This window comes from Mizuhopecten yessoensis, unplaced genomic scaffold (assembly GCF_002113885.1).
Source record: "Mizuhopecten yessoensis strain PY_sf001 unplaced genomic scaffold, ASM211388v2 scaffold10867, whole genome shotgun sequence".
Taxonomy (NCBI): Eukaryota; Metazoa; Mollusca; class Bivalvia; order Pectinida; family Pectinidae; genus Mizuhopecten; species Mizuhopecten yessoensis.
In genome coordinates this window covers 694,162-719,940 of record NW_018408761.1, presented here as the reverse complement: position 1 = coordinate 719,940, position 25,779 = coordinate 694,162, and the positions used below count along the sequence as shown (strand labels likewise).

The 25,779-nt window shown below is 34.7% G+C and overlaps 1 protein-coding gene across 1 annotated transcript; it reads left to right on the top strand.

The window, feature by feature from the left end:
* Positions 1-1,756: 1,756 nt before the first annotated feature.
* On the top strand, positions 1,757-24,382 carry LOC110463149. Its single transcript, XM_021517537.1, has 3 exons — positions 1,757-1,878; positions 15,014-19,671; positions 19,852-24,382. Exons 1-3 carry the CDS (start codon positions 1,867-1,869, stop codon positions 22,151-22,153), a joined length of 6,972 nt encoding a protein of 2,323 aa, XP_021373212.1. The 5' UTR covers positions 1,757-1,866; the 3' UTR covers positions 22,154-24,382.
* Positions 24,383-25,779: the final 1,397 nt, after the last annotated feature.

The following is a 25,779-nucleotide window of genomic DNA, read 5'->3' as shown; positions in this document are numbered from 1 at the left end:
GTTATTTTATTCTGTCCATTCTCTATTGCATTATTGCCCTGTCTACCAATGTATTGTTATATGTTTAGTGATGAGGTGAAAAGCTTAAAGTGAATAAATGAATTTGACTTCGGTTGATGAAACTTGTATTGGTTGTAGGAGAAAAGTCATTACGTCAGATATCCCATGAAACATAACTCAACACATTTCAGAACGAATTAGAAGATTTTTAGGATACAACTAACAGAATTTCGAAAATGCATCACATTGAATATCCGGATATATTACATATTTTCGAATATGAGTCATAAGACTTTTCAAATATGATTGGAAGAATTCAAATATAAATCACAAGATTGTACGCTTTATCATATATTTATCACTGTGTGACATTGCCTGTATATAATCCTACCAAATTCAGATGGCTTTCAGATCAGCTATGAATGTCATGACCCAAAATGTTGATGTCATAAATATTTTGACGTCATAATTGTTACGTTGGATACCCCTGACTCTTCCTTGGAGATGGCTGTTCGATTAATTGAACAAGCATACACTAATTTGCACTGAATGTTGAATGTTATTTTCAGACTGATTTAATTATTATAAGATTTACAATTTTAAAAATGGTAAGTATTCACGATGTCAATTCCTGCTAGAACAGAAAAAATCAACATTTGTAATTTTTAGTTGGCATTCACATTGCCTATGAATACCAACTGAAAGCAATTTGATTTCAAGAGAAATCGCACAATAAAGAAAATCATAAAGAAGATTTAAAAGATAAAACACAAGTTATTAGATATTTTAACGCGATACATAATAGATATAAATCACAACACGTTAAAATATTCAACGCTGTACACACCAAACCTAGCTTCATCGAATACAATTATGTTCATAATGTTTCAGTCATTTCCGTCAAAATATATAATCGATATCACAATTAAAGCTGGGTAATAAAATCGCCAAGAAAATACATTCTACGCCTGATCGTAACGGCGAAGCAAATATAAATGTTACCTGTCATTCATTATATCGCTCGCCTCTTTAAAAAATAGTTAATTTACATTTAGACATCTATATATGCTGCTGAAAGTTGAATTCAGCTTTACAGTTTTAAATCGTCCAACAATGACACTTATGCACAAACAATACACACGTCATATTATATTATACGGTAAACATATTTGTGTCGAGCAGGACGCTAACGAAACAGTGTTGCATTACTTTGTGTTATCACAGTTCTTCTATCTATTTTTTTCCCAGTAAAACTTACATTTTCTTAAATTGCTTTATTTATTTATTTAAATATTTCATTGTTTTGAAACTGAAACCAATCTTCAAAACCATCCGTTTTCTGCTATTTATTTGTTGAAATATTTTAATTTACCCACTAAAGTAAAGAAGTGTCCATTAACTATAAAATTACAGAAAAAATTAAATTTTGAAACAAATCATATTTTGGTCTGACTTTTTTATGATGCAAATTAAAATGTTGGTATGCAATATGATAATTGGTATATCAATTTTAATTATACAAATTTCCTGATGAAGAATATGTTTATTCAATTTGGATAGGTATAACATTTACTATTTTTTCATATAAATGTTCAAATAGAGAAAGAATATTACAGAAAACACTGATTGTTTATCGCCCACCAGTTTGGATACTACAGAGAGCAACTCTGTTTTTGCAGAAAGAAGCCTACACAAAGCCCACAGTGTCAACGTGACGTCACATCCGTTTATAATACACTCCACTGACAGACAGAAACCGACCGCCATTAGCGATATATTCCCTGAAAAGCCAGCTCGCGACACAGCGAGTAGCGGACGAAGAAAAAGTTTCAAGTCATGAAAGAATAACGAAGCAATTGCAAAATAATGGATGAAACGGTGAGAGTTTTGATTTTGATTTTTCCAGTTCAAATCGTATATTATCTTGTTGGTTTTGTGATATCGGGTGTTCAAGCGATACCCTTGCATTTTAGATGAATAAGTTTGTTATCAACCAGCGGCGCGTTGTATGTGTGTGTACATGTATAAGCCGTACATGGGTTGGCGACTTGTCGTGCAGGGGTGCTTTGCTTTCTTGTCAGATATCGTGTTAACTAGATCTGCTATTATTTTTTAGATTTATTTACGTTTCGTTCTGGATTTATAACTTGTTATTCTTGTTTAGGTAAATTTAGAGTTTACAAAAATACTAACGCGTACATTGTCTAATACACATGTATACACCAAACAGCGTGTGACGAATGCACGCTCGCCCTTATTCTTTAGTTAAACAGTGTTGCTTAATGTGACACAAACATATAAATACATTGTCTGAAACTTCTAATCTCAGTTTGTAACTACATCTTTGTAACATTGCCCAGTTTAGAAATATAATAAATTAGCTGTTATTAGATTTTGCGTAAGGTAATAGTTCCGTTTAGGCTGATTTTAGAGAAGATAATAATGTATTGTTATGTATCAGTTAATATGCCTACGATAGATTCTGTGCTGTGTGTATTATATTTAAATAACTGTGTTTTTAATAGATGTTGTCATGTTTAATTTCTGTATTTTGAATCTTAATTAATTATGCTTAAAATTGTAGTAAATGTGTACATTATATTCATGGCTGTTGTGATATTTTTTTAGGTCATATTACCGGTACACCATTTCTAGATTGTGTTTATTATCCAGTGATTAAAAATGCATGGGCCAGTTCTTATGTATTTATGTTAAATTTTCTGAAATGTCATTGTTATTTTTTTTGCCTTTCCTAACCCTAATCCTTGTGTTCATACTTTGTTTATGCTTTTCTTTGTTTTAAGTGAAAAATGAATGGTCAGGTGAATTTATCTGTCATGTATAGTTATAGATTGAGTAATAAGTAAGTCATTTATAATTATTTGTTATAAATCATTTATAATTACTTTAATTGCTTATTATAAATAACTAGATAACGGTATGAAAGCAGATGGGTGATACTGATAAATTTGTTCGTTTATATTCATTGGTATTTTAAATAACTTTTCTTGGTCTATTCACATCAACATCTTTAGAATAACAGTGATATATCTGTTATGATAGTGGTAAATATATCACTTTATTGTTTAGACATAAAAAAAAATCTCTTGAATTTTAACTTTTTTCTTTTTTATAAACAAAAGGTTTCAAACGTAATAAACACAAAAGGTTTTCTTGTGATTATCTGAAACATCAACTTTTGGTCAAGCAATATTAATGCTAACTTAATTATCAATATTTTTTCTCGTGATGTACAATAATCATGCAGGGTGGTCGGGTGGATAGCGCACTCGCCTTTCACCAAGACAACCAGTGTGTGATTCATCCATCTTACGTGAAAAGGTATGGGGTCACCTGCCCGACCTTATGGGATTCCACCGGGTACTGCAGTTTCCTTGCACATTAACAGGGAAAATCCTGTAATTTGAGAGTAGTGAGCCATTTCAGCAATTTTTAATCAATATGAAAATTAAGAGAGGTCATTCTATGTAAAATTAATAGAAAATTGGAACATGGAGGGGTCAATTTCAGTTTTGAGGGGTCAATGGCCCCCTCCAGGATTATCCCTGCATTAAGACCCCCTGTGCCCTACCATCTAGGCCAACAAGGGTGATTAGTAAAAGTTGATATAACTTGTTTCGCAATTATTGTACTATAAATTCAGTTTATTCATTATGCAGTTTTCATGTTTTAACTAAGCACTCATCTACCAATATGGTTTTTGAAATGACAATTGACTCATAGACATACACTTTTATTTGTGTTATTAGATGATTTTTCACATTGAATTGAGGTGTAGAGTTGACAAACATGGTTGACAAACATGATTTACAAACTTTTCAATTATTGGGCATATATCTGTAAGACAAATTTGGTGACCTTTTATCCATAATTCACTGCTTGTACATAATGAAAGTCCAACCGATTCCAAAAAATGAATATTTCTATAGACCTCATGTCTGATTGCAGCAAGCTTTAAAAAGTACTTATTTCATATCAAAGTTTAACTTAATATTAATCATGCACAGTAGTCTAGTGGTAGGACGCTGGGCTCATGACCGAAGGGTTGCAGGTTCGAGTCAAGGCACGGCTCTGTGTTGTATCTTTGAGCAAAATACTTAACTCTGCTTGTTCCAGTCTACTCAGCTGTAAATGAGTACATGGTTGGGCAGTGCTAGAGTTGTTGAATGCTAGCTGTTAGGGCAAAAATGGCAGCACCGGCTGTATTCTCCCCAGGGAGTTGAGAAAGATATTGGCCGGTTGCAAAGGCCCTATAACCACGGATAATAGTTTGTGAACCGCTTTGAGACAACCTACGTGTTGCAACATTTCAAGACCGGCTGGTCCCTTCGTCAAGTTATGACATAATCATTATGATAAGTGATAATTTCATTTTTTGGTTTACTGGAAAAATCTTTATTTTGATCTAATGAGATATCTACAGCAGTGAACACAAATCTAAACAACAGGTTCTGTCTCAGCTTGTTTCTAGTTGAAATATGAAGTTGTGTTGTGAGTGAAACAAAAAAACTTTTAGACAATACAGACATTCAGAGTTTAAATGTCCTTCACTCATGATAATGTGTTTTCATTTTACCTAACTCTCATATATATATAATCTATAAAAATGCAAAAGACAATAAAACTTATATAATATCACCTAACCTAAGTTAGAAAACATGATTAAACATTCCACCAGTCATCACTGATTAAAAGTCACTACAGTATGAAAGATATTGTCTGTCTGGTATAATATTAATAATCAGACCCAACATTTAAATTAAGTATACTTTAAGTTATGAATCAGTTGGTATTTTTCACTTTGTCGTGAAAAGACTTGATTACATTTTCATCTGTGAATATTTTCTTGTGAAAAAAAAGGGGCAACTTTTTTATTAATGTAAATACACCAGTCAAAGAGCATTAGTTACTTTCGAAAGAACAGGAAAAATTCATTAACATTACAAAGATAACTTAAATTGATATCATAATCCTAAGCATTCTTTTATGTTGACAATGCACATTGTTAAATATGTCCCCCAAACGGAGTATAAATCCCAGTCATATTTTAACTCTATTCTTCACAATCTCAAAGCAATATTCACCACATTTACTGAAATATACACTGGGAAACACTAAAGTTAACTGGCACATATGTATGATTTCTTAATCAAGGAAAATTTTCTATAATTTTTATGATAAAGTGACCACAGAAAATAAGAATAAATCTGATGTCTTTTCACTATTATAGTCTCTTAGACTCTTTCTATTTACTTCAGTCACATACCTGTAACAGTAGTACAGTTTTCTGCTAGTCGCACTGTATCAAAGAATTATTGGTTTGGAGTAATGTAAGAATTTATAACTTTATTCCAAAATTGAATGACATTTAATACATTCAGTTCCATTATGGGTATACAATGTTATATTTGTATAAGATACTCTCCTGCAGGTTGATTTTAAGTTCTTCTAGCCAGACTGATATTTTCATACTAAATATTGAAATTTTTCAGTAGCTCAACCACACAACACATATAGCCCCAGGCCTCGGGGAAATGGAATTGTAACAGTCCGGATTCAATGTCGAAAAATTATTTAACATTTATGTGTGAGTAACTGTATCAGTGTTTTCAATATGGACTGTCTCAATAAATTATGAAATAAGTATTCTGACATTTGAAATTTGAACTTTGGGTTCATGATGTTTGCCATAAAAAGACGAAGTTTTTTTTTATCAATAACCTACACTACAATAAAGAAGAAAAAAAGTAATGCCATTGTCCTTTTAGTGATCCCTCTACCACTGCCAAAAACTAACTACGAATGGAAAAATCACTACCAAAAACTAACTACGAATGGAAACTTTTTACACAGCATGCTAGTATATATATAGCTTTGATAAATCATTTCTGAAAATTTGAAGAAGACATGATGAATAAACCAAAACAAAATCGACAACAGTGTTCTGTGTATTAAAATGCAATGAGGCCACACCAGGATTCGAACCCTGGTCCTCTTATCATTATACTGTCTCCTAACCAACTGGGCTAATGGCCACTACATCATGTACCTGGTCAACGATGGTAGTACCACATGACATTTATATCCCAAATGAAGTTAAGGGACAGTTATTATATGTATGAAAAACCACAGTAAGACAGATCTGTGAAGAATTCTGTGGATTTATCAGTGAATTGTGTTAAAAGGACCCCGAGATAAATCAGGAAATAATCATTTACAAATGTGATGAATTATAAGTAGAATGCATTATTTTTATTTTTATTGCGTTAAAGATGTTAACTCTTATTATAATTAAAAAGTACCCTTTTTCTAAGAAAATTAGGACCGTTTTGTTGTTGTTGCGGGAACTGATCTTGACAAATAGTGAAAAAAAAACATTTTAGTTTAGAATAGGGTTGATTATCAGGCCTTAATTAGGAAGTTGATACACTCTTGATTACCAAAGGATAATGTTGTTCTTCTTTTAAATATTTCTCAAAAGGAGTGTTGCTTGAAAGTTCCTTTAATTATATAGTATTGACAGTGTTTAATTTGAAATAATTTGATTCTCTCAATCATTATCATCTGGTAATTGCCTTAGAAGTAGGATTGTTTCAGATCAGTAAATTGATATTGTGACATTGTCAAAGTTTGATATTAATTGATCAAAAAATGTTCAAGCTTAGAACTCATACCTTTGCTGTGGATGAAGCTGGATTAATTTACAAAAATAAATTAAAAAAAAATAGTCAAAGATAAATTTGCTATAGCTCAAACAGTCTGATCATAAGTTTTCCAGTTGCCCGGTAAGTTGATTAAATGATTTTTTTTAGCACAAGTCTTGCATTGAGATATAAAAAACTCTAAATACAGTAACAAATTCTGATATAGCCTATATGCAGTACTTTGTTTGTTTTCACTGTTTATATAAATGAAAAATCGAATGAGTTATAAAAAAAATTAGAAGTTGATTAGCACATGTAAAACATTTGTTTAAGGATATATATAATTTATATTTTTTTTTATAACAGGAATCCTATGGTAGACTGAATAATGAATACATGAAAGCATGATTGAAAGTCTACCTTAATTCTTAGCCCAAGTGATATGTACATTACCTACAAAATATTCTTTTCATTGACTAATCTAAAGAAGAATCTTACATATTTCAGTCGTTATGGATGGTCCAAAAAATAGTAACGACATTTGCTTCTATGTAAGTCAATTTGTCTGGAGAAATGTCTGTCAATCTCTGTCAATTTCAAATATCATTGATCTCTTTTATTAGTTCACCTTGTCTGAAGGACCATTCTAAGCTTATGCTGTATTCGTACTGCAGCCTAATTTGTCGGACAAAACATCATCTTGGTGAAAGAAGATTTCAAACTGTAAAATTGTGGTTCCCGTTCCTACCTCGGGAGGAGCTAGCGTGGGGACCCAATTCACCAATACATACAAAATCTTCTTCAAATTCAGACTCAGATGAACTAGAATCTAATACAATTCATTGATGGAAAGGTCTTCATGATTGATACTGACGATAGGTTGCAAAGTGCTTTGTCAAAAATGTTAATGTTATTACCCCTGGGTCATCCATTCTCCTTGGATAGGGGTAAAGTTTACTAAGGTTTATATGGGTCAAATTATCCTTTTGGCTATATTTTGTCCATTTTCAGCAGAGAATAATGTTAACTTGGTTGAAATAATTATGATGGCATGAGAAAGTAAGTTTGCCCCGGGGCCCACCCCTGGGGCCAGAGGGGTAGGTATAAAGTGGGAAAATTGGCTGTGTTAAATACAAAAAAGTATAATGTCTCATGTTTACCAAAATGATTTACTTGAATAGCTTAAAATGCATAAAAACTTAAGTGTGACACAAACTGCCAACAGTAAAACATCATGAAAACACCAGTGTTTCACAGACTGTTACCATGGATTTTTTGGTGACATGACAAATGAAGTTTGTTTCTTTATATTCATGGTTATTTCTACCTCAGTCTCAACACTGAAAAATAACGTTAACTTTATTACAATGCAACGTATCAGCCAATAAGACCTTTGAGCCTGGTCTTTTATCTTTGGTAGAATATATCATGACTGAAATTGTTAAAACAAAATAATTCACTCATTTCAGTCCACCTTTGTTAATTTGTCTCATCCTCTTCATATGTTCAAACATGCTACATGTAAACATTGATTGTTTTTTAAAACAAGGAATGATTTATTTCTTGCATTTTCCAATAGAAACACACAATACATCATAATTTGATTTACCATATTGCCAATGTTTGCCAATAACATTCATGCCTAGGTTATTATATCATTCTCAGTGTTATTTTCTCAGTAAGTGCTGATAGACTAATACAGCACCTCATCATAAAATCTGTAATTATTACTAATATCTGTTCAAATGGTACAAGTTTGCTTGTCATATTGTTAGTGATCTTCTTTCATTGGCAAATAAGCAGTGAAACCTTGTTAAAGTTTATTGAAATAATTAATATTTTTGTGAAATATGTCTGAAGTTCTCTGTTTGTATGTAAATAGAAATTCTTTTATAAGGCTTAACTCATTCACCCCTGAAGACACATTTGAACCCTTCCAATTCAAAGGTTGGAATAGTTCATTAGGAAATTTCAGGGGTGAATGAGTTAATCATATTTATTTGCGTTAAAAGATCAACATACATGTTGTGGATGTTTAAAATTAAATAAATTGGTTTTAAAAACGAACTACATTTTCAGTACATTGATCAGAAGCAGCTGGGAAATTTACAAATTCAGTTGAACTACTCAAACAGTAGAGCAGGTTGAATTGACAGTATGTTAATTTCTCACTAGGGCCGTTTGCGTTTCAACGGTCAAACCAGTCGGACCACAGTTGTTCGTTTATTAAATATGGTCGGACCTAGTAATCTGATGCTGCTTTCAGGCGATCCTTGACAAAGCCTTGCAAAGCCTGCATAAACATTTGCAGGTCCGCCAGGATTTGTACCCGAAATTGTTACATTTATAAACGGTCAAACCGGTTGTTCCACATAAACGAACAGGCCCATGGTGCATCCTCGAAATTTCAGGGGTCAATACTCAATTAAGTTCTCTAGATCTGCTCCCTAGGAATATATGTCATGACAAAATCAAAGGCATGCAGTTAGCAATTTGATTAGTTTCAGGTAGAAAAAAAATGACCAATAGCTAGGCTAATAACTGCCCTCTGAATATTTCGACTGATTGACACCTGACTGCAAAGCCAGTTGATTTTACCAGTGTTGCTGTGTGATTCTTTTGATGTACATTAAAAGATCAAACTAGTCTACTTGTAGTCAAAAGGTGGCACTCAAAAAGCTTTCAATTTGGAAATGACAAATTCCAAGGGTGCAGAGAGCGTATTGAGAGTAACACTCCATGCATTTTGTGGATACACTAATGGTAGAAAAGAGTAATTCCTGCAATATCAATGTGCACCTCAGAAAATATAATCTTCCTCGGGTTGATAAATCATTCCATTGACCATAACCGAGGTAAATAATTGTATAATTACCCAGTGTAAATAATACCATTATGTTGGAAACAGTGTAGGGAAAACGCTTACCCAACCCATGACATCATATTTAGATATGAGCTATAATTAATATGATCATTTTAAACTTATTTCATTTTTAGCACAATAAAGAAGTGACATTAAGGTTAGATGTTTATAATGAGCTTTATTTATTTTGCTATTTAAAATTTTCGGATTGTTCTTAGGAATGGCACTCCCTTGGGTCACATGGTTACAAGTTTTATTCCTCATCTGAAATGGCAGATACATTAGTTCACAAACAGGGGACTGTTGATATGATAGTTGTTATTATGGAAATAAAAGATTCAATGTATAATTGATTCTAGTTACACCTGTATTATTATTACAATCAGATGCAATTGATTTGGATGTAAGATATGATGTGTTTGAAGTGAAAACAAATCAATTTGAAATATGTTTAGGAATTTTGTCAAATTTGTGGCTTAGAAAGGGCATAATGAGATGTCAACCATAGTAACTATTACCAAGCTTTCTTCAAAGATTTTACCTCACAGGGACGACACCTGAAAAACAGGAAACAGATAGTTGCCATTAGGCATATTTGTCCTATCACCACTGAGTCAGGAACATACATCTGCTCTATATATGAAGTACCTTAATCTTGTACTTTCCAAGGATATCAGACTGTCAACATATTAACACCACAGTGAGGCACATGCACTTATACTGTTGCCATGGAAAATTCAGTGCGACATAGTCAGCATCGATATCTAAACAGTGTGACAAAGACTGTCACTATGTAAACATCATAGTATGGACTAGTCTTTCACCATCTAAACATCAATGTGACGCAAACTGTCACCATGAATACACCAGTGTGACACAGACTGTCACCATGTAAACACCAGTGTGACATAGACTTGCCATGTGAACACCAGTGTGACAGACTGTTGCTGTGACACAAACTTTCATCATGTAATAATCAGTGGGACAAAGACTTGCCATGGAAACATCAGTGTGATACATACTGTCACCATATAAACATAGGTGTAACACCTACTTTAACTCGTAAACATCACAGTGACACAGACTGTAATAATGTTATCATCAGTGTGACACAGAATGTCACCATGTAAAATACAAAATGTGACAGAGTCAGCATGTTAACATCAAAGTGTGACACAGGCACCATGTTAACATCAAAGTTTGACACAGTCACCATGTTAACATCAAAAGTGTGACACAGGCACCATTTAAACATCAAAAGTGTGACACAGGCACCATGTAAACAGCATAGTGTGATACAGTTACCATGTAAACATCAGTGTGACACAGTCACCATGTTAACATCAAAGTGTGACACAGTTACCATGTAAACATCAAAGAGTGACACAGGCACTATGTAAACATAGTGTGACACAGTTACCATGTAAACATCAAAGTGTTACACAGTCACCATGTAAACATCAGTGTGACACAGGCAACATGTTAACATCATAGTGTTACACAGTCACCATGTAAACATCAGTGTAACACAGGCATCATGTACACATCATAGTGCGCCACAGTCACCACATAAACATCAAAGTGTGACACAGTTACCATGTAAACATCAAAGGGTTACACAGTCACCATGTAAACATCAGTGTGACACAGGCATCATGTACACATCATAGTGCGCCACAGTCACCACATAAACATCAAAGTGTGACACAGTTACAATGTTAACATCAAAGTGTTACACAGTCACCATGTAAACATCAGTGTGACACAGGCATCATGTACACATCATAGTGCGACACAGTCACCACATAAACATCAAAGTGTGACACAGTTACCATGTTAACATCAAAGTGTTACACAGTCACCATGTAAACATTAGTGTGACACAGGCACCATGTACACATCAAAGATTGACAGTCACCATGTAAGCATCAAAGATTGACAGTCACCATGGAAACATCAAAGTGTAACACCTGTAAAGATCACATAGTGTGTAACACGGTGTCACTTTGGAAACTTTTTTTTTCATTCATGAAATATTTTCAGATATCTGTCTTATTTACATGTAAAAAACATCATATCTGTTTGTAGGATTCAAATTCACATTCCCTTGGATTTTTGTTCTGGTGCTGTATCTAATTAAGATCCTGTTTTGCTTGCAATTTTTCAAAGATTAATTGATGGATTATTCCTAAATGGTTTCATCAAAATCAAATAAAAGTCTGTAATATTTGGCAAAATATTTCAGCATTGTCAGTTCAATTGGTATTTGTATCATATTAACTGATGATCTAAGTGTTTGCATTACATACATCCAATATATATTTACACCATAGTAGTATGGTAACTAAGTTTCACTCCTGATGAGTTTGCCAAAGGTCACACGACCACTTTTGAAGTAAAATATTTCTAAAAATATATTTTTGGAGCCCCTTACCAGTTTTAGTTTACATTTACACCCTAGTATGGTAACATCAAGTTTTATATCTGAAAAGATTTTAGATCAATCAAGTTTAAAAGGTCGAAAGTCATACTTGATTACTTTTGAAGTTAAGACATTGTGTACAAGATATGTGAATGACTGATCATATTTAGTGAAGAGTATGGGAACATTGATTTCTACATCTGAGTAGATCTGTTCTATTTTTAGGTCACCTGAGCTTTAGCTCAAGTGACCTATTGCTATCCGTTTTCGTCCGTCGTCGTCCGTTAACATTTTACATTTCAAACTTAAAGTCAAGTTCTGCTGGGCCGATTGAACTGAAAGTTGGTAGGAATGATCGCCTCATGGTCCTGACAAAGTGTTGTTATTTTTCGGGTCAATCAGAAATACAATTTGGCTGCCATGGCCGCTATTTTGTAAATACCTATTTCAAACTTAAAAACAAGTTCTAATAGGCCGATCTCACTTAAAATCGGTCTAGGAATGATCAGCTCATGGTCCTGACAAAGTTAAGTTAACATTATACTTAACTATTTTTTACTCAAATTGGTACATATTTAACAATGAAAATAAATACTGTAGGACTCAGGTGACTGTTAAGGCCCATGGGCCTCTTGTTATTTTTCTGTTATTTTTTTCTACAAAAAAGTGAAAGTTACACAGAGAAAATCCTATATTTCTATAGTACACAAATAGGTAGGTATCCTAACACTTCTAGATCTGTAGTCAAAATAAAGTTACATATTTCAATTTCAATCCATGTTTTCAACATGCTGATGAGATTGTAAACAGAACATTTAACTTCTCTTACAATTCTTACCTCTGTTTATTCAGCTCCGCTCTCAAATAATGTCAGGAAATTGCAAACAAGTGAATATTAACAAAAAACTTTTTTTTAACATAGGAGTGTAGTGTAATGATGCTGAAGGCATACCTACTATATCAGCATCAGCATCTCGAGTAAGAAGATGTAGACATGTAAACATTATTTGGATATTGTGTACATACTCTCTAACGTAGTTCTGTTGATATGGTGGTTTTTTCAATTCTAGATTCTACAAAGGAATAGTAAAATGAACTCATCCCTTATTGATGTCATGATCTATAACTGAATTTTAATTGAGATTGAATTGATTGATACAACACTTCATACTGTAGCTCCATGTATGGATGATTAACAGATGTTTACACCTGTTTATCACTCACAAGGGCTTGATGCAGTATAAATCTTTTGTAAAAACTACAATTAACTAGATTTATGAAGTTCAGATGACCAAGCACTTGCAAATGGAAGCTTCAGTGAACTAGATTAGTATTGAGTTAACACAGACCAAATACTGTGGGTAGCAAAAGCGGACAGAATATAGTCTGGTGTTGTACCCAACTGAAATAGCTAGAGATAACATGGACAAAACTAACCTTGGACAACATGCCAACCCACATATTTGTTCCAAGAAGAAAATTACAGTTGTGACCCCTGAAAAATTAAAACACTACATGTATATGTATGAATTCATAAGGATAGTTTGTTAAGTTTAGCAACTGACATTTAAAAAATATCTAGTAAGTTGTATGTTGAAAGTATCAGAAGTATCTAAATCTATCACAGGGAGGCAAATACACTAATTAACTCCCTCCTACACAATATGCATAAATTACCCACATGGAGACAAGTCCCAAATAACCTTAGCTGTTATTGATGCTTACCCAATAAAGCCAAACCAAACCATTGGGATACAGATAAACAGTAATTTACAATTAGAAAGAAGATTTAATTAGGACACAACAAATGGTGCTATTAAATGAATGTTCTGATCATGTGGGATGGATTATCAGACTGTATGTTTTGAAAACTGTAACTATACCTTTTAATCCAAATCTGTGCAGCATTGTTTTTTCATCTGTAAATTGACAATATTTCTATAAATACTATATACAATTTTGAATGCAACTTGATGTTCTAGTGCCGAAAGAAGGGGATCAGATGGGGGGGGGGGCAGGATTTGTAGCCGTGTATCTCAAATATCTTCACCATGTTATGTTAAAGGAAGTGAAGCTGAATAAAGTCATTTGATTTTGGTACATATATAACAACTAAATGTACATACGCACACAGCCTAGCAAAATCAATATTGATTCATACGCTTCACTGGTCATTTGTCTGATGAAGGTGACATACTGTACTAGTCATTGAAACGTCACATAGAAACACTCATTGGTTCTTTTTCTTAATCCATACTTACTAACCCGAAGGAAATGTTTAGAAATAATTTGCACTATTTCTTGAAGTTTTTTACAGAGACATTTACTTTACTGACACGCGAGATTATTCTTTAACATTTGACAAGAATTTTTGCTTCAAAAGAATGGCATATCAGTGCAATGTTAAAGCTAACGGAGGAAAAAACTGAACTGGCAAACATCATATCCAACAAACAGTACTAGTCACATCTTATGGTAGATTTGGTAAATTCACCATACCAAATGATAACTTTTAAAAGATATTTACACTACCCATACTATGAAATACAATGTTCAATTTCCATCTTCACCTATGCAACATGTATACACTTTCACAATTCAAGTATTTCAATAAGATAAAGCCAAGTACAGAATGACTTTCAAAAATAAGTGAATATATATTTCTTTTTTACCACTTAGAGTTTCAGGGGACCCTCTTTTTACTGAGTAGGGTATAGTTACCTTATTTCTTTAGACATTCTTGTGGGAAATACTGAAGCTATTTTGTCTACAATGATAATCATCAATATATTTTTCTCACAAATCATGACATGTTTGAATAATACAATTATTTTACTTTAGATTATATTCCCAATAAAAAAAAACCAGGAAGTATTTACAATTTGCATGCATTAATTATACAATTTGTTTTACAGTTCTACTTGAAGAGTCTTCAAATAATAAGATATAAATAATGATTGTTTATTCTACAGGAAAAAGCTGAAAATAATTTGACAATAATTTAAATAAAAAAACTATCAACTTAAAAGACGTTTGCTTAATTAATGTATACTCTCTTTTCAGGCCATTCCAAAGATCCCGGCTAAGCTGATCACCAGGAGCAAAGCTAAATCCTCCACTGGGTACAGACAGATTGTCAATTTCCTGGACAATCTAAGTCGGGATGAGACTGGTGCTCCTGTAAAATGGAAGTTCAACCAGACTGGGGTGAAATTAGCTAGAGGCATTGGCAAGAAAATAGCTGATGCAGGTAAGCAAGGAACGACCTTGAAATATGATGCAAGGACATCACTTGTGAAGGCTGTTTTGCGAAAGAAATATTCTTCAAGTAAAGTTCCATCTTCCTGTACTTTTTCAAATACAAGAGGGAAAAACACAGCAGACAGTGATGAATCTACTAACACAGTCATTAATGGGGACACAGCGTCAGTGACTAACGAGAGCAGATTACCACAAAAAGTTGGGATTCATCAACAGGAAAACAAAAGTGTAACAAAAAAGACAGGAAAAGGAAAAGATGAATTGTCAAGTGATTTGGCTGAGTCCGCATGTGCACCTGTAGCTGTGCCACGCAAACGGGGAAGGCCACCAAAGAAAAAGACCGAACCAATAATAGATTCATTGCTCGATGGTTCTGTTAAAAATAAGAAAACAGCAGAAAGTGTGGATAAAGTGCAGTCTTGGACAAATCTCAACCAAAAACTGTATAAAAAATCCCTACTTGGAAACTTTATTAAGAAAAATGTAGACAGCACATCGTTGGATGATTCCGCAGATTCTGATAGTAGAGTAGACTCTGAAGTGGAAACCGAAAGTGTGGGCTCTAGTGTTAGCTCTGTGTCTGTAAAAAAGAAAATGAAACAAATGAATAGGGCAGGTATTATGTTGGGACCTGCTAAGTTGTTGAGAAGTCAAGACAGTCTTATGACAAGGAAGAGCAAAGGAATGAAAGCAAGTCTAGTTCAGGCACATCGAAAACCAAGAAAAAGAACTTTGAGTGGAGGATTTGAGTTGTTGGATGAAAACTTACTTAGGAAGAAACTTCGACAAGACGAGGACCATCAATCCGATATAGATAGTGACTATTCAGAAGGCATTCAAAAGAACTTGACAAAATTGGATGACTCAGAAGAAGAATGTACCAGTGTAACAGGTATCACAAAAGTTACATCAGACACGTCTAAGAAACCGGGTGGTAAGAAATCAATTCTGACCGACGACAAAAACACTTTACCGTCAATGACAAATATTGTACCTGTATCATCAACAAATGATCCGAATACAGCATTGCAAAATATTAACATTGTTCCAGCACAACCAAAGAAACGTGGTAGACCACCAAGAGTAAAGCCCATAGTTTCCTCCTCTGAGCCAATCAAAATTGGAAAAAAAACAAAATTGTTAGGTCCGAAATGTGCTCAAGAGCGAGCACGAAATATGCTACGGAAGAGAAACGATGTGGCTATTCCAAGAACAGGACTTCAAATCATTGGACCAGGAGGATTAGTTTTCATGCGGAAAAGTGTTGATCTGCCACAGAAATTAATTTCCAATGATTCTCTACATGGGCATGAGAGCAATTTGAAAGCAGATATTCTGTTTAAGGATGAAGTAAGTTCTACTAATGAGAAATACACTTGTGACAAAGACATTCAATCTACTTTCAAACAAGAAGTTCCATTGGACATTGAAAATAAGTCTTCTGTTGAAAGTGTTGTTAAATCAATGCATTTATCGATTGATACGAAGGAAAATGTAGTTCCTCCAGAGGAGGACATTTCAAAAACAGAAACAACAGTCACAAAGTCTGATATCACCTCAAAAACCGAGGAATCTTTGAATTCTGTTGAATATGTAGCTTCTGTGAAATGCGTCGAAGATAGTGGTTTGTCGGATGCAGATTCATTTATTAAAGACTGTGTTTCAGATAAGGATAATTTACTGATCAAGGAAAAAAAGGTGAAAGATGCATCATTGACTGAAAGTATTATCTCAAACTGTGAATTAAACAAAGCTACTCAAGATTCAGAAACCAATGCTACCGCTACGGAAACCGATATCTCAACACAAGAAGACACTGTGTTAGTTTCTGTGACTGTTATTCAATCACCAACATGTGAGAGTTCTCCTGTTTCTGAAAAAAATGAACAAGAACAGCAAATTACGTCTTCAGATGCGAAGGACATCGTTCATAACACGTGCAAGCAATCTGCAATTGATGACCAACATTTGGCTCCGTGTGCCAATAGAATCGATCAAATGAAAAAACATGCGGATATGGATGATCCTTCAAATCGGACAACATTAGCAAGCAACCTAAAGGAAATTGAAACTGAAAGTGCTAGTATTGAATTGAATCAAACAAAGACAGTCGTGGGGGAGAGCTGTGAATCTCTAAAAATAACAGTGAGAGACCAAGAGATAGTTGATGATACTAAAACTGAATCAGAAGTCTTTCCTATGGAAACCTCTGCAACTGAAGAGCACGAAACCAACTGTAAAGAAGTAGACCGAAACGAAAACTTGGATATTTCATTAGAGAGTAAAGAGGTTGACATGTACAATTCTGTACCACAGTATACCGAAGATTCCTGCAAGAAGAAGGATGATTCTGATGGAAAAACTGGAAAATTGAGTCCTTTGTCAGATGATGATCGCACAGATGCGAAAGTTGACAGTGAAAAGAAACTTGGCGTTAAACGAGAATTCCAGTTAAGACAAAAGGCATCAAGGTCACCGCTTGAAATAATTGCTATGCGTCAGAGTCAGGAGGAAAGACAGTACATATTGGAGCAAACTCAGAAGGCAATGAAACGTGAAGAAAAGCAGAAGAAGATGAGAGAAAAGATAAAGAAAATAGAAAACGAAAACATGGAGAAATGCAAAGAGGAGCGAAAAAAAGAAGAGAAAGCTAAAGTAGTAGAACATATTACAGAAGAAAACCTTGAAAAAGAAGAAGATAATGATGAGGTGAAAGTCCCGGAAGAAAAACCTGAAGATATAAAAAATGCAGTACAAATTGATGAAGAGCGTGAACAGAAAAGTATTGTTTCTGAACATGCGGAGTGTAAGGCATGTTCGGTTGTACTAATAGACTTTGTTAAATATCTGAAAATGACCAACAGCTCATACAGTGTAGAGTCTGGTTCTGTGATGGAGGAATGGGAAACTATTGCAGACACAGAAACAACTCTTTCAGAAGAAAGTACAGAAAGTAGCATCCATGAAGAAACACATGAAGCAGAAACTGAAGTAGTGCCAAAACTATCCGACGAGGAACCAAAACAGTTTGAAGATGTGTTACTAAAGAGCGACGATGACGGTAAAAGTAGCAACAAAGTAGATGAAAACAAACCGGCCAAGAAAAAGAGAAAGCCATCTGCAAGAAAACAGGCACGATGCGTCACATATAGTGCACAATTGACAGCAGAAATCGTGTCCAATCCTTTTTTCAATGGAGACGAGACACAAACAGTTCCACCACTTCGCCTGAAAATCAAACAAAACATAATAGCAAAGCCAAAACCACGGTCAAAGAAGGGTATGAAGTTTACCGTCAAAAAGCGACGTACAGCAAGGAAAGGAATGCCGTCTGAAAAAGGATTACCTAATACGGGTTTATTTCTTGAGGGAACCGATTCTGCTGGTACAGCTGCTAAGAAAACTGATAATGGGAAAAGCAGTTTTGAAAAAAGCTATGTGGAGTTTTATCATAATCAAGGCTATGAACACAAAGTTAAAGCAAGCAGAAAGCAAAAGAATTCTAAAACCAACAATCATACGTTTTCTTTCGAAACAATTACCGACGAGGAAAATGCACTTTCAAAACAAACGCAACCTGTCAACAATAGTCAAGATAATACGATAGTCTTTCAGTGCACACACAATTCATGTGGATTTGTATCAGAAACCAAACGTGTCATGGAGTCACATATTTATGTACATATGAAGAACATTCCGTTCCGGTGTGTGCATTGTAATGAAGTATTCCAGTCACGAGGACTCACATTTCTTCACATGCGCAGTGTACATCCAGATCTTGACGCGAGAATGGAAGCTGCAGAAAAAGTAGATGAAGGCTTGTTCTACAAAGAAATGGAACAAACTCCACCAAATTCTCTGCAATCACCATCTAGAGAAACAACAGTCATTGATTCATTACCAGATACTGTAGCGCCGTTGAAGACTTCTTCAGGTACAACAGGTTGCTATTGCTGCAGTCACTGTGATTTTTCTGCACCAAGTCAACAGGACATTTTGAACCATATTCACTCATTCCATAGTAACGATATCCAGTATACTTGTACTTTGTGCAATATGTCAATACCAGGCTCCAAAGAAGGAATACCAAATCATTTTGCAAAAGCTCATCCGAATCAACCTGTTACTTACAAGTGCCTGCCTGAATTCTATGATGTTACAAAAAACCAGCAGAACGCAGGCAATGCTGACAAAGGAAATATCTTTGACAGGATGAATGACTTGTTCACTACCGATCAACACGAATCCCATGGTAGACCACATGTCCAGAAAACTAGTGCCGAGGCTGATAGTACGACAGCGGAAATGGATGATTCTTCAAGAAAGGAAGAACTTGATGGCATTGAAGAATTGGGTAAATCCTACCAGTCCGGTATAAAACGGACCGCAAATCAAAATACCGGTATCCAAGGAATCCCAATAGTCTACGCAGCCATGCAGACCATTCCAGGGCCAAAAAGGTAAAGCAGTTTAGTTTTAGATTGTATGGATAAGGATACTTTTGTGTAATTGATAGTATACTTTTTTCCAAATAAGTTTTCTGAAATACATGTTTTAATTTAAACGATTGTTTCCTTTTGTTTGTTTCTTAATTAATTTTGAACTAATTGGTAATGATGTCTTTTATTTTCTACTTGCAGCGTGCCACTTGTGGCGACAGGACTGGGCATCCAACAACCTCTCATTTTCCAACAGGAACCTGCTGTTGTTGACAATAATGACATGGGATTAAAGATAGTAGATGTTGTGAGTTTGTCTGACCTGGCAAACACATGGAATCAGCAGTCGGAGCAAACACAAGAAAAATCTCAAAACGTTCAAGCTGTTGAACACGAAGCTGTTCTAAACAGTAACCCACTTAAGGAATGCGGACAACTGCATATGCCCCAAAATCCACCACAAACAGATCCACAACATATTCTGCTTCAGATGCAATATGAACAGCGTCAAAAACAGCAACGCATCTTGCAAAAACAACAACAGCAAGAGGCCAAGAAAAGTGACAAGCAAGATAGTTTTGGGACAACTTACAAGTGTGAAAAGTGCAACGTTCATGCCCCCATTCTGTCTGCTATGGTCGAGCATTTACGCGTGACACACAAAGATATACAGAGGTTATTTCTATGTCCATACTGTAGACAATATGAAGGTTCCAACGAACCCGAGATCCATCGCCATATCAAACAGTACCACCAAACACCTGATCAGAAAAGTCCTCCGGTAGCTCTGTCAAGCGCTGCCAAGAAGCATCTTAGGACTATCCAAGTAGCTGTTGATGCAGATTCAAAGAAGGTCGGGGATAGGTTTGTTGTGGAAAAAGACATCTACAAATGTTTGAAATGTCAGAAACATATGCCATCACTGAACTTTATTTACGACCATCTTGACAAAGCTCATCATGAGGTATTTGTGTATGTGTGTCCTTATTGTAAAATTTTTAAAGCAAAGACAGAAGCTCAGGTGTTCCATCACATTAAGAGCGAACACAAAAAATGCACTGAAGATATAATGCTTTCGCTTGCCATAGAGGAAAATTTATTCACACGAGTGCAATCATTGGTGAAAGAGAAACCGAGTCGACCTACTCATGCGCAAAAGTCTCAACAGGGAGCCAAGGCTCCTTCAAAGGGGATTAATGAAACGGAGGATGAAGTGATTGTTGTCGGCGAGTCCCACAAACTTGTCCACGAAATGACTTCTCCACCAAAACCGATGCAACCTAACATCCCAAAAGCACCAATAGCACGCATGAGGATGCCTTCGCAGTTTGTAAATCCGCCACCAGCACATTTCCAACAGAGTAAATCATCACTTCGCAAATCAACACCACATCATATTCCACCACAGTCACAACACTCAGAAAAGGAAATATTTGAACATCAAAATTATCAACAGTTTAATATTCCACGTAATCGGCATGGGTCAGCACTTCCAAAAATGGCTCAAACTTCCACTGTACCTCCTCCTTTGATGAGAGCTCCGCCACCTTTGCTCCGTTTCCCCTCTGATGGAAATGCATCACGCATGCAAAATCAAGGGAATGTAATGAAAGCATACGCTAGTCAAACATCAGGAAATACTGTTGGAAGTCCATCCTATTCGCATGTCAATCAAAGAGTTATTTCTCATCAACAGAGTCAACATCTGTCAACCGCCAATGTTGTTCCTTCACTTGAAAGAAAAGTCGTAGCAAGCTCAGCTAGTCAGATGTCGACTGCACGACCTGTTCTTCGTGTCCCATCAGTACCATTACATATTCAACAGCAACGCCCAGCTGGCAACTTGAGAGTGTCACCTTACCAAGACTTTAACCACAGTCCTGGCCCTATGGCTCCGGTCAACAGGAAAGGAGATGGATATGCTCCTTTAGACTTAAGCAAATCTCCTGCCCCTCCTAGTCAACCGAAGAACAATATTGATGAGGGAGATGATCTTCCACCGGATGCATTCCAAATTTTCAATCTTCGTCCTGCTGCTCAACAAATTCGTCCTCAGGTTGTTCAACAGCAGATGACACCTATGGTGATGCGGAACATGTCGCCGCTCGCATTTCAGGCGAGATTCCGCCAACAGATGCAGCTGCAACAACAGATGAACAGAATACCCATGGCAAGAGCTCCAAGACAACATCGGGCTTTGATGAATAGGCCTCCTCCGTATACTCGGACCCCGAGACATTCAAGGGGTGTGCCGAGGCCTTACACTCCACGCAGTGCTATAAACCAGGCTGTGCCAAACGTTTTACCCACTAAGGAAGTGGCCGCACCAATTCAACCTACTTTAAGTAAGGATGGACGAAACATGGTAGGCTTAGGGCTAATGCGGGTATTTAAATGCCCGTATTGTCCAGATGTTGTACCTCTCGGTATGGGAGAGGTTGCTCCACATATCGAAAAAGTGCATCCCGGACATTCCATAGTCTTTATGAAAATTGACAAATAACTGTTTTTCACCAATAACTGTTTTTTACCAATAGTACGGTGAAATCGATGATAATAGTGGCTGTATACCGTGAACCGAATTCACGCAGAAGATTGTAAAGTGTGTGCCGTGGTTTTGACATTGCAATAGTTTTTAACCGAATGCAAATAACTCAAGAGAATTTTTTTGATCTCTCATTCCTAATAGGCTTCATTTTATACAGATCTGTTTGTTTTTCGTTATTATGCATATGGTATATTTGAGTGTGATAGATTCATACTGCGTCTTTTGTTTTGTTCACTTTATTATGTCATGTTTTAGCAAAGTGTAGTTTGTGAATCTTGTATATATTTTTTTCTTTTCAATAACTACATCATGAAAAATTGTATAGCAAAAAAATACATAAAATGTATGCATTAAAGACTTAGAGCTGCCAGGAATGTAGTAAGTGTGCAAAGTGGAATAGCAAACTTGTGTGCATGTTAATTCTAAATAGAATTTAGAATGAATAATCATTAAGAAATATATGTGTAATCCATGCGAATGTATGTATAATTCAATGTATCAATGTTATTGATGGTTATCATATGTTCTCACAGGACAAAGTACATTTATGTAGAAAGAGTTTTTTAAGTGTTTGCTGTGTTAACCTGGATTCATTGTAATGCTACAAACTCGAAATAACAGTTTCGATGTGGTCAAAATAGTCACAAAGATGGTTTGTTTGGGAGAAGTTTTGATATGAATAGAAATACATATGTATTATAGACATAGATATAATTGATTTTTCGTTATTTTATGATAAATCCTGGAATACCATCGGTCGAGTTTTATATTCTATCATGAAAAATTACAATACAATATATTGGATAACATTTGTAACTGTGACAACACATAAGCGTTACATAGCAATCGCTATGATGATTCTTCTATTATCGGTTGTGCAGTTGTTGGTGGGGTTTTTTTGTGCATATTAATTATTTTAGCAGGATATGCATGCTATGCAAATGTAAATGAGTATTTTCGTTCATTATTATTAAAAGTAGACAAAAAAATATGCATTGAAATCTACATACGTTTTTTAGCGATAATTAGGCTACCAAAAATGATTACAATCTTTCATGAATCAACAACAAATATAATCGCAGGTGATTTTTCCAATGATTCCAATCAATCCTTAAATAGAAAACATGGCCTGCCAACTTCAATGTATTTGGTATGTCCTAATTTTACTTGTACATAATCAGGACAAAATGAAAGTTGACTACATGTCTGTTCTGAAGGTATTTGTGTAGACTTCATTTAAAAATGGCATTTTATTCAACTTATAATAAACGTGAAAGAAATAATCAGTATTTCATCCACAGAAATCCGCATCTAATGCATGCATATATTTTAGATTTTAGCCTTCGCATTGCCGAAATTCAACTGATGCAAAATTGTTTTAAGAAACGCATTGTCATGTACTTTTTCAATGTTGTGTTCTTCTTGTTTTGTTTTTGTTGATTTGCGTGTTTGTATGATTTGAAAAGGGAACATTTATCAAATGTAAACTAGCACATGTTTTATATTTATAGAAGACTTGCCAAATATCTGATAACGAAGGTTCTACTATACTGTCGTAAAATCACCAACAATGTTTAATATATCACCGTGTGATAAGGCAATTTTAGTTCGGACATTGGTAATGTATATTGTCATTAGTGTTGGTTTATTTTTCTTTAATGAACACGTTTTTTTTTTATAAAATTTGTTAAAGTAGCAAACGTAAAGAACGTCGTCGTTACATATCATTAAGTTAAAGTTTTGTTTCATTTTGACAGATTTTTCAAAATATTTTTTTACCAGTAGTCGGCAATCTGGAAAGATAGTCGATTCCAATAATATTGGCCACATGTGGAGAAAAAATATTCAAAAAAATGAGTTTGAATGGTTGTGTCCAGCTTTTTCTTGTGACTAGGTGCAGAATTTTAATGTGTTTGAATTTAAAACAAGTTAAATTCCTTTCAAAGAGAGCAGTCAGTGCTATACGAATTGTGAGAAGAAGATTTTCAGCGTGACTATAGTTTTTAAATAATATTTAAAGTTGCAGTGCAGCGACTAAAATGAAAGCTGTTTTCATCGGTACGAAAGAGATGAATATTACAACAATGTATATTGGATGCATGTTTTGATAAAAAGTGAGAGATTGTGATACTCTTGTACAGACACTTTAAATGTCACGAATGAACATGTCAATAAAAATGTTTACGTATATATTTTTTTCTTTTTATTGTATAATTTGTTGACATTTTGGAAGCTTAAATGTTCAATAACTATAGCAGGTATATTCTTGATTTTTCAAAGAAGAATCCGGAAATCAATCTTACTTGTATAAACACTATCTTTATTGAACGTTTATTTAAGTCCTGAAAGTCTTTTGTTTGACTGATATAAATATCTATGATTTATACAAAAACAAAGCTACATCATATTGCTTCACAATAACTCTAGTAGTAGGCATACACGTGGCTAGAAATACCGGAAGAAAAAAGAAGGGACTCCTAACGTTGCTAGATTTAGGCACAAATTACAGATTTTATTCAATCCAAATATCAAATAATTCGTTATTAAAATAAATCAAGTAAATACATACATGAAAATGGGAAAGGTTATTCACTTAAATGATTGATTATCTCAAAATCAACCAATCCATCATTCCTTGTATCTGGATCTACTTCTTTTTCGTTTGAGGTAAATACAAAACTTATTTTATCATTCATTACATAATATGTATACATGGCATGCATTTGAATATATGATACACCGTGCAATACAAATTAAGGCAATCATATAATAATTGTAGAGAAATAATCTAAAGTGACATTTCTACTACCTAGAGTATACGTATGATAAAAGGGTATTTAGTTTACACGACACAAACTTGTTCGTTTTAAAGGGGCTGGTCGGGGAAAAAATACAAAATAAATGAGTCTAAATGCGTTCTTTGGCCTTCCAAAAGTTATACCATGGCAATATGATGGTCGAGTTCTGCTTGCAATGTCCAGTTTTGACCACTAAAATATCGGGGAAGACCCGCGTAAATTTAGAGCAGATCTATTTATATATGTCACGTGGTTGTTTCGAAAGTGAGGCAGTGATTATAACCACAATAGCACGCCGTCTATCAGCCATGTCGGACTAACCTAGCGAACAAGACAGCAATACTATACGTAAATAATTGTTTTCAAGGGTCATGTATGATGCAAGTGTAGTATTCCTACCTATATGTTGTTGTTACATATAACGGTTTTGATACCTCGTGCCTGTCATGACTTTTGCATGCATCTTTTTTTTTCGCCGCGATGTTTACATTTGGCCGTGTTGATAACGCGAATGCGGTAAAATTACATCACTGATCTGGGTCAATTGAGGGTTTTAGACTGTCAGGTGACAATTTAGGATTTCTTTAATATAATTATAATTTTTACTCTTAGGGAGTGAATTTCAGCAAAAATTGAATCGGTTTATTTCATAAGAAAGTATTTTAAACATGTGTATGCCATTTTAGCAAATATGACATTTTTTCCCCGACCAGCCCCTTTAAATAACATAAAACACTTTCAGGACTATGCCTGATGAACTGATGAATTATATTCCTGTCCTAA